Raw genomic sequence first — 11,144 nt, 5'->3', positions numbered from 1 at the left:
AGACATGAAAAGGGGGATCTTCTCCATGGTCCGCCATTTTGAATTTCCTAAAATAGCCATTTTTAGCTGCAAAAAAGACTGTACTTGGACCATATTAGAAAATATTTGTTTATTACTTAGTAAACTTTCATGTAAAGACCAAATTTGGCAATAGGCAGCCCAGTTTCAATGAGCAGCATAGTTGCAGTACCTTTTTTGACCATTTCCTGCACAGTGTCCCTTTAACCCTCTATTCTATCCTAAGAAGGTGGCCAATCCCCTTGATTTTTATGTTCCATTTTCACACAAAGATGGCGGCTCATGGAGCCAATGGCATAGTTCCAAAATAGTTCCAGGAAGTCAGCATCAAGGGAAGGAAACAAAACACCATTGTTTGGAGCAATATTTCCAATATATGACAGCGGTTGTGAACTTGCTGTTTGTTGTTTCTCGAAGAGGATATTCTTATTAACAACATATCTAAAAATTGGGATGGTGTTTTGCCCCTTTATTTGTATAATGCCTTTTCAAATCTCAATGCAGTGTGGCATGCATCCCTCAAATCCATCCAAAGTGGCGTCATGAAAAAAAAAACCACCATTTTTTAGAGCAATACCTCCAAAGTATGACACCAGCTGTGAACTTGTTTTTTGTTGTGTCTGTAAGAGGATATTTTTATTAACAATATAGCAAAAAAATTGAATGGTGTTTTGCCTCATTCCTTTTAATGATCGTAAAGCGCATTGCGGTGTGACATAAGCCTGTGATCAAATAGTGCAGAGGGAAGCGGAAGTGGTGAATTGTTCTGGGCCAAGGACATGGGGGAATCAAGATTGGGTACTCATTACATTGCATGTATTGGGAAGGGGTCTCTTCAGACGACTTTATCCCGGGCCCAGGCAAAGCTGTTTGTTCAGCTCAGTATTTCTGATTTTTTACAGGGATTCTGGCCTCATCTTTTTAAGTGTACTATCGGCCAGATGATCAAGTGACTACGCAACATGTAGAGAGAGAGGGTCCGAGGCACTCTGAAGTCAATATTAAAAGTCCTTTATTTAATACATGGACACCATAAAGCCGACGCGTTTCGGTCGCGTACCGACCTTCTTCAGGGCTAATTAAAAAGTGAAGCAAACAGGTGAGTCCTTAATAATCTCAAGACAGGTGACCACATCACGTGACAAGAGCCTGTCGCTACACTATTAGACACATAACACAGAACAAAGTGACACAAAAAATAAAAATAAAAATAAATGTAGAAAAAAGCACATCAAGAAAGACACCCCATGATTAACTTTAAGACGAATTATAGTTTAAGACAATAGCAATGTACAAAGCAACACTGGTCATCACAGAAAACAGTAGAGCCCGGGACATAGACACTGTCAAACAACTACATAGGGATACCTAGGGCAGGAGTGCCAATCATACATCAGGAGAACAGCACAGGGCTTCAACAGGGGTACAGTTCAGAATTTACAGTTTTTTTCATTATTTACAAGAACACAGAAAAATCCAGCTCCTCGTTGAGTCCCGGGAAAGACAACGCCTGTAACATGTCAATCCAGAAGGATTCTCTTTGGGCCAGTGTCCTCAGTCTATCTCCACCCCTAATGTTTTTCTGAATTACTTCAATGACCATCACCTTAAGGTCAGTGGGGTTACACTGTGTGGAGGACTGAAAGTGTTTAGCAATGGGGTAGTTCATGTTCTTAGTTTTTATTGCATACTTATGCTCCCCAAACCTGTCCCTCAGTCTCCTTTTTGTGAGGCCAATGTAAAAGCAACCACATTTGCAGTCCAAACGGTACACCACATGGGTGGAGTTACAATTGGCAAAATGCTTGCAATGAAAGGATCTTGTACCCATAGCATTTGTGAATGTAGTAGACTTGTTAATGTGTGGGCAGTGTCTACAGGCTCCGCATTGAAAGGTGCCTATGGGTTTCACAAGGAAAGTTTTGGGTTTGGTGGCCGGAATGTAGTTTTTGACCAACTTATCCTTGAGAGTGGGGGCCCTTTTCACAGCAAATTGCGGAGGCTCAGAGAAGACAGGGGCAAGAGTGGTGTCACTCCGTAGAATGTCCCAGTTGTTTTTGATGATTTGTTTGATACTGTTGGTTTGGTTAGTGTATTGTAGAGAGCAAAAAATTCTGTTACTCACAGGTCTTCTGGGCTTGGGTTTGAAAAGGTTTGTTCGTTCTGTTAATCTAGATTTAGACAATGCACTATTCAGAGTTCTGTCCTTGTAACCCCTTTGTTTAAATCTTTCATACATCTCAGCAGATTGAGTTTCAAAGTCAGTGTCAGAGTCGCAAATTCGTCTAAGTCTCTGAAATTGTCCGTATGGGATGTTTGAGATTAAACTGTTAGGGTGAAAGCTGTCGGCCCTGAGGATGGTGTTCCTATCGGTAGGTTTCCTGTAGATGGTGGTATGAAGAGTCCCGTCCGAGTCCACATAGATGTTCAGGTCAAGAAAGTTGATTGAAGTAGTACTGAACTCCAGGCTGAGTTTTATGTTGTGGTTGATGCTGTTCAGGTACAAATGGAAGTCTTTAAGCTGTTGGACAGAGCCAGAGAACACAAAGAGGAGGTCGTCAATGTAGCGTCCATAGTACTGTATATGATGTCTGTAAGGGTTATTAGAACTCAGAACGTACCGTTCCTCCCATAGTCCCAGATAGAGGCCTGCGTAGTTTGGAGCATATGCAGCGCCCATTGCTGTTCCCATGACCTGCCTGTACAGCTTGTCCTGAAACAGGAAAAAGTTGTTGTTAAGTGTCCAGCGTGTCAACTCAACCAGGAAGTCAGTAGGGGGGCTCAAATCAATTCTGTTTTGCAGGTAATGTTCAAGAGCACATAGTCCTTCTGAATGATCTATATTTGTATAGAGCGCTTCAACATCCATCGTCACCAGTATGTAATTAGGGTTGTAGTTAGAACTTAATTCCCCCAACTTTTTCAAGACATGTGTTGTGTCCTGGAGGTATGCTGGCAATGCTTGTGTGAGTGGCTTTATGTGGAAATCTATGTACTTAGATGTAGGTTCAGTGATAGTGTCCACTCCACTAATGATAGGCCTGCCAGGTGGAGAGAGAGGGTCCTTGTGTATTTTTGGCAAAAGATAAAATATGCCTATTTTGGGGTCAGATGGTAGGAGGAATTTGTACTCGTTAGCATTAATCCAGTTTTGCTCCAATGCCCGATCCAAAATGTTTTTTAAGTCATCTCTAACCTGTGACATGGGGTTAGTGGAGAGGGGAGCATAGTAAGAGGTGTTCATCAATTGTCTGAGAGCTTCTTGGGTGTAAGCCTCCTTCCCCCAAACTATGGTAGCGCCCCCTTTGTCCGCTTGACGAATTACAACATTCTCATTATTTTGGAGCCACTTTAACGCATCACACTCCCCACGGGAAAGGTTGGGATAGGTGCTTAGTTTAGTGTCCATTAATTTTTCCACATCGTGGTTGACCTTTTTTACAAAAGCATTCAGACATGCATTGTTACTGTGGGGGAAAAACTTGGATTTGGGTTTGAAAGTGGGTTTTAGTACCTGTGCGTTTGGAGACTCCAGCACCGCGTTGGCCGTCGCAGAGGGCTGGTTGTGGTACCATGCCTTGAGGTGTAAGTTGCGGTAGAAACGATATAGATCCACTTTCATCTGGAACGGGTTGGCTTGGTGTGTTGGAGCATATGATAGACCTTTAGCGAGTAGACTGGTGCATTCTGGAGAGAGTTCTGTGTCCGACAAGTTGATCACTGTTTCCTCATTTTTGTTTGGCGTGGGAGCACCTCCCGAGGCTGTGGCCCTCCACCCCGTCTTCTTCCTCGTCCTGCCCCTCCGGGTCTTCCTCTTTGTTCGTTGATGTCCACACGAGTCTCTAAAAAAGTATCCCGAGATTGAGTGGTGGGTTCGTCCTCATCACTTGTAGTACAGTTGGGCAAGTTGAATGATACTGAGCGTGTCCGTCTCGGAGCGCGACTTGTGTGCCTCTGTCTTTGCCACTTGTAGACTTGGCCGTCAGTGTAATCTTGTAAGTCCCTTTTGAATTTGGTAATTTTGTCCTTCGTCAAATTTTGTGAAAGTTCATTAATTTGGTCACTGAGGTGGTTCTCTAATTCTGCTTTATCTTCCCCATTGGTACAGTTACTAAAAACAGCAGTCTTCTTTTCTTCAATTTGCTGCCGTACTTCCTCCATCTGTACTTTTGCTTCTTTAATTAATAAAAGCATCAAATCAAGGGAGCATTTGTTAAGAATGCGTTCCCATTCATTTCTGAAAGAGGAGTTATCTTTACCAGAAGAGGGGAATTTGTTTATGCGTAGGCCCCTCGGAATCATATTCTTTCTCCAATAGTCCGATAGTGAGACAGCATGTAATTCCAATCTTTTTTCTGTTTCAAGTAATTTTCGTAGATCATTCACGGAGGCCGTGTTTGTGGTATATTGGTCATCTTTGTCAAAAATTGAGTCCTTCAAAATGATGTCCTTTCCTTCATCATCGGTAAAAAACAAAGTGTTTGGAGACGTCTGTGACATCTTGGTAAATCCCCAATTCTACGTCTTCGGTCAAAGAGACGGAGCAACTCACCAGTGGCCGACACCGGCTTCACAGTTCAAGAGAAGAGAATGGATGAGTGCATCTGTGGGGTAGTGTGAAAATCTATATCTAGATCTATATCGTTTCTACCGCAACTTACACCTCAAGGCATGGTACCACAACCAGCCCTCTGCGACGGCCAACGCGGTGCTGGAGTCTCCAAACGCACAGGTACTAAAACCCACTTTCAAACCCAAATCCAAGTTTTTCCCCCACAGTAACAATGCATGTCTGAATGCTTTTGTAAAAAAGGTCAACCACGATGTGGAAAAATTAATGGACACTAAACTAAGCACCTATCCCAACCTTTCCCGTGGGGAGTGTGATGCGTTAAAGTGGCTCCAAAATAATGAGAATGTTGTAATTCGTCAAGCGGACAAAGGGGGCGCTACCATAGTTTGGGGGAAGGAGGCTTACACCCAAGAAGCTCTCAGACAATTGATGAACACCTCTTACTATGCTCCCCTCTCCACTAACCCCATGTCACAGGTTAGAGATGACTTAAAAAACATTTTGGATCGGGCATTGGAGCAAAACTGGATTAATGCTAACGAGTACAAATTCCTCCTACCATCTGACCCCAAAATAGGCATATTTTATCTTTTGCCAAAAATACACAAGGACCCTCTCTCTCCACCTGGCAGGCCTATCATTAGTGGAGTGGACACTATCACTGAACCTACATCTAAGTACATAGATTTCCACATAAAGCCACTCACACAAGCATTGCCAGCATACCTCCAGGACACAACACATGTCTTGAAAAAGTTGGGGGAATTAAGTTCTAACTACAACCCTAATTACATACTGGTGACGATGGATGTTGAAGCGCTCTATACAAATATAGATCATTCAGAAGGACTATGTGCTCTTGAACATTACCTGCAAAACAGAATTGATTTGAGCCCCCCTACTGACTTCCTGGTTGAGTTGACACGCTGGACACTTAACAACAACTTTTTCCTGTTTCAGGACAAGCTGTACAGGCAGGTCATGGGAACAGCAATGGGCGCTGCATATGCTCCAAACTACGCAGGCCTCTATCTGGGACTATGGGAGGAACGGTACGTTCTGAGTTCTAATAACCCTTACAGACATCATATACAGTACTATGGACGCTACATTGACGACCTCCTCTTTGTGTTCTCTGGCTCTGTCCAACAGCTTAAAGACTTCCATTTGTACCTGAACAGCATCAACCACAACATAAAACTCAGCCTGGAGTTCAGTACTACTTCAATCAACTTTCTTGACCTGAACATCTATGTGGACTCGGACGGGACTCTTCATACCACCATCTACAGGAAACCTACCGATAGGAACACCATCCTCAGGGCCGACAGCTTTCACCCTAACAGTTTAATCTCAAACATCCCATACGGACAATTTCAGAGACTTAGACGAATTTGCGACTCTGACACTGACTTTGAAACTCAATCTGCTGAGATGTATGAAAGATTTAAACAAAGGGGTAACAAGGACAGAACTCTGAATAGTGCATTGTCTAAATCTAGATTAACAGAACGAACAAACCTTTTCAAACCCAAGCCCAGAAGACCTGTGAGTAACAGAATTTTTTGCTCTCTACAATACACTAACCAAACCAACAGTATCAAACAAATCATCAAAAACAACTGGGACATTCTACGGAGTGACACCACTCTTGCCCCTGTCTTCTCTGAGCCTCCGCAATTTGCTGTGAAAAGGGCCCCCACTCTCAAGGATAAGTTGGTCAAAAACTACATTCCGGCCACCAAACCCAAAACTTTCCTTGTGAAACCCATAGGCACCTTTCAATGCGGAGCCTGTAGACACTGCCCACACATTAACAAGTCTACTACATTCACAAATGCTATGGGTACAAGATCCTTTCATTGCAAGCATTTTGCCAATTGTAACTCCACCCATGTGGTGTACCGTTTGGACTGCAAATGTGGTTGCTTTTACATTGGCCTCACAAAAAGGAGACTGAGGGACAGGTTTGGGGAGCATAAGTATGCAATAAAAACTAAGAACATGAACTACCCCATTGCTAAACACTTTCAGTCCTCCACACAGTGTAACCCCACTGACCTTAAGGTGATGGTCATTGAAGTAATTCAGAAAAACATTAGGGGTGGAGATAGACTGAGGACACTGGCCCAAAGAGAATCCTTCTGGATTGACATGTTACAGGCGTTGTCTTTCCCGGGACTCAACGAGGAGCTGGATTTTTCTGTGTTCTTGTAAATAATGAAAAAAACTGTAAATTCTGAACTGTACCCCTGTTGAAGCCCTGTGCTGTTCTCCTGATGTATGATTGGCACTCCTGCCCTAGGTATCCCTATGTAGTTGTTTGACAGTGTCTATGTCCCGGGCTCTACTGTTTTCTGTGATGACCAGTGTTGCTTTGTACATTGCTATTGTCTTAAACTATAATTCGTCTTAAAGTTAATCATGGGGTGTCTTTCTTGATGTGCTTTTTTCTACATTTATTTTTATTTTTATTTTTTGTGTCACTTTGTTCTGTGTTATGTGTCTAATAGTGTAGCGACAGGCTCTTGTCACGTGATGTGGTCACCTGTCTTGAGATTATTAAGGACTCACCTGTTTGCTTCACTTTTTAATTAGCCCTGAAGAAGGTCGGTACGCGACCGAAACGCGTCGGCTTTATGGTGTCCATGTATTAAATAAAGGACTTTTAATATTGACTTCAGAGTGCCTCGGACCCTCTCTCTCTACAAGTTTGCAATTTTGGAAACCGATGAGCACCTGAATATTTTCACACTACCCCACAGATGCACTCATCCATTTTCTTCTCTTGACTACGCAACATGTTCTCACTGGCGCTACGTTAGCAATAAATTCAAGATGGTTGAGAGAAGTACCATTTTGAGAGAAGTCATAAAAGAACAACCTCTGTAAATAAAACAAGGTGTTGATATGATTTCCTTGATACAACCTTGACTTCCTTGATGGTGATTTAATATTTGAAAAAAAAAAAATGAAATGCATTAAACAAGTCAGGAACTTTCAATGCTCTGGCCTGTGACAAATGATTTTATACACACTTAACTTTCAATCACTAGCTGCATCTTATGAGTTGACTTTATAAGGTAGCTTGCCATTGTCATTGATGGTGCATTAGGTATCTGCATTCATATTGTTGTGTGCAACCATCCGTCATTGGCAGTTCAATGAGAAATACCTGAATGAAACTTTGAATGAATCTTTATTGTCATTGTACAGGTACAACGAAATTGGTACCTTGAAGGACAATGACAACATAGGTATTGATTTCAGTAAGGATACCAACACCATGCTCAGGGCACTTCGGTCAGGGGAGGATGATGGGGGGCGGGAAGTTCTACAATCAGGATACCTCTTTACAAACTGTCTCCTCCTATGTGTCATCTCTAATCAACTTTTACTTTCCTATGCGACCATAAAACAGTCCCACCCCCGCCAACAGTCACCACGACAGAGGTACCCTGACTGTAGAACTGTGCCCCGCCCCCAATCCACCACCATATCTGAACGCTTTTGCATGCTGCAAAGATTCCTTTCGGCTTCCATCATCTCATATGAACCAATGTGGTGAAGAACTTTACAATTAATGAACATTGTCTACAAATATCCAAACCATGATTGTTGTAATCACTGCTGCTAACCTGCAATCCACTTGTCAGCATTGCAGTGCCAGTGGTATAATATTATAATGATGCAAGCAGCTGAATTAGATTGCAACAATGTGACAAGAATCACATGGTTGTCTGGTGCCAATATGAACTTCTGTGCCTTCAATATTCACCTGATACTGCATGCAAAACAAACTCTTCTAATTAAAACTACAGGACCATGCTGCCAAAATAGTCTCAGGGAATCTCTAGCCAGTATGAATTAAGTTATTTTGCAATACAGCTGATAACTTAACGAGTAAGACACAAGCTTCATAGCAAATATAAAGTTACAGGTGCTGATTGAAAGACTAGTTAGGATGGGAGTCCTTGTTGCAAACAAGAGTGCTACAATTCTTTAATCCTCTCCTATTTCATCACTTTATTCCATGACTACTACTACCACTACCACTACTACTACTACTACTACTACTACTAAAATGATGATGATGATGATTATTATGATTTTACAATTAAAATAATTAATGTCTATCAAAGCCATGTGCAATGTGCTATTCTTGCTGTGTGGCATCAATCAATTCATTTACAAGTGTTATGGTTTCCCTAGAATTTGCTTTGTCATTCACAGGGTAGCCATCTTGTTTTCACTATTAAGGTGACATCAGAGCCATGGATTTGAGAGTTGCGACAAGTTGGTTGGTGACATGGTCCTCATAGCTTCAAGTAATTGTAGCCAATTGAGATTTTGAAGTCCGTTATAAAAAGAATGAGGCAAAACACCATCCCAATTTTTTTATATGTTGTTAAAAAAAACATCCTCTTTCGGAAACACCAAACAGAAAGTTCCTAACTAGTGTCATAGATTGGAAATATTGCTCCAAACATTGGTGCAAATTATTTTTTTCCCATCTTTGGACCTCTGTATCTCAACAACCATTGGAGCCTTTTGTTAGATATACTATGATGTGAAAGTCATGGTACATATCAGACCATTTACCAAGGATGAACCTTACATGTAGAACTTTGAGGTTTTTACAGACATTTGGATACCCTAGAACATATAATATCTACAAAAAGTAAAGGCACATTATTACGGTGTGATTTGACTTACAGTGCTGCAAATTGTAATATATGATATTCAGGTCTGGGACTCTTAGCCCTGAAAATATAATGAATCTGACACAAATAGTTCTGGAGATAATTGAGTCTGAACATGGTCACTCATGCAATGTCGCTAAAACAAGCGTAGGGGGTGTACTTATTTACAGATTTTTTGTGCCAAAAGTATCCAGAGCTGAGTTCTGATATTGTGGATACGATCTATTGGATGTTTAAGCCATCACATACATTTTTTTCAGGCAAATCCGAGGGGGTCAAGTGGGAGATTTTTCAGAAATTTGCTGATTCCAGCTGGAATGACCCTCTCAATTTCCCAGCGAGGCCAACCAATCACATGTTTGTACCACATTACATTACATTAGGCTATATTATATTACATTGTGGAGATGCTTTTATCCAAAGCCTGTGTGGAAAATACACAGTACACAGTAGGCATGACAAAGTTAGTGCAGAATAACAAGGTTACTGCTGTACGTAACGTACAGTCTACCTCTGTTTTATAGTGAAATAAACATATGCATTCTGTTTTATTTATTCTGTTTCTTTTTATGTCTGTACCCACCCATGTTAAACCTTCTCTCTACAGTCTCTGTTACCAAAGCACACAGTCATAGTGCAGACTGTAAATCTGATATATTTTATGTACCTCTGAGTACAAGTGTAGTGTAATTTCCCCCCTCAAACATGGGCTCAACAGCATACATTAAAGTTGATGGGCTTGATGTGCATTGGGTAACCCATTCTATGCCTTCTCTCTACTACTACCGTTAGCACACAGTCATAATGCATACATATGATCAGTGTTGCCTGATTTCTTTGATCAAATCCCGCCCAAAAGGTTCTCAAAAACCGCCAAAATGTGCTAAATTCCGCCCAATTTCAACAAATTGCATTGGTTTCTATGGGCACAAAACTGTTCAAAAAAACACGAAATGGCCAATTTTCCCGTTTTTACCCGCAGACGGCCACCCCAAGTAGCCCAATTGGGCGGGCAACCACCCAATCTGGCAACGCTGCATATGATATACCTCCAAGAGAGTCACATTTTTTATTCCCCAAGACATGGGCTCAACAGCATACTCCATTAGCATACTCAATTTCAATTGATTGTGCAGTAGTAAAATGAACCTGTGCATTCTGGCTGTTTCTTTAACGTCTGGGGCCCACCCATTTTATAGTACCTTCTCACTACAACTACTGTTACTGTCATCAAAGCACACAGTCATAATGCATACATACAGTATGACATTAGGCTGTGTACTTCCAAGAGGGTCACATTTTTTATTCCCCAAGACATGGGCTCAACAGCATACTCCATTGAAATTGATGTGCTTGATGTGCATTAGGTAAATGCAGTGTCGGTGCAGCAAGAGCTGCAGTAAGTAAAGCAGCATGCAGCATGCGTACACTAGTCGCTGGCTGGTGGGTGGTAAAGAGGGATGGTAAAGGAGGACGTGTTGGGGGCTGTGTGTAACCGCTGCCGCAGTATAATTCCACTCAGAGGAGTGTTCAGGAAGTGCGTTTGTCTTTTACAATACAATTTCAGCATGGCTGACATGTCCCTGGGCCACAGCGCCAAAACACACACACACACATACGCACACACACATACACACACACACACACACACTCACACTCACACACGGATTTGCCTGCCGCCTCTACGGCTATAAATAAAGCTTTATTTTCTCCATCTCACTGGGCCTTTGGGGCAGAGGCAGGGGAGGGAGTGGAACCCAGAACAGAGGCCTAGGCTGTGTGTGTGTGTGTGTGTGTGTGTGTGTGTGTGTGTGTGTGTGTGTGTGTGTGTGTGTGTGTGTGTGTGTGTG

General features: G+C 42.0%; 1 protein-coding gene across 1 annotated transcript; it reads right to left on the bottom strand.

Annotated features, from left to right (window-relative positions):
* Positions 1–1,352: 1,352 nt before the first annotated feature.
* Positions 1,353–3,796, bottom strand: LOC134458736 (uncharacterized). The gene is made up of 3 exons (XM_063211154.1): positions 3,533–3,796; positions 2,640–2,731; positions 1,353–2,539 (listed from the first exon to the last, which is right to left on the bottom strand). Exons 1-3 carry the CDS (start codon positions 3,591–3,593, stop codon positions 1,475–1,477), a joined length of 1,218 nt encoding a protein of 405 aa, XP_063067224.1. The 5' UTR covers positions 3,594–3,796; the 3' UTR covers positions 1,353–1,474.
* Between the last annotated feature and the right edge of the window lie 7,348 nt (positions 3,797–11,144).

The sequence above is a fragment of the Engraulis encrasicolus genome, chromosome 11 (assembly GCF_034702125.1).
Source record: "Engraulis encrasicolus isolate BLACKSEA-1 chromosome 11, IST_EnEncr_1.0, whole genome shotgun sequence".
Classification (NCBI taxonomy): Eukaryota; Metazoa; Chordata; class Actinopteri; order Clupeiformes; family Engraulidae; genus Engraulis; species Engraulis encrasicolus.
This window is presented reverse-complemented; position numbering and strand designations above follow the sequence as displayed.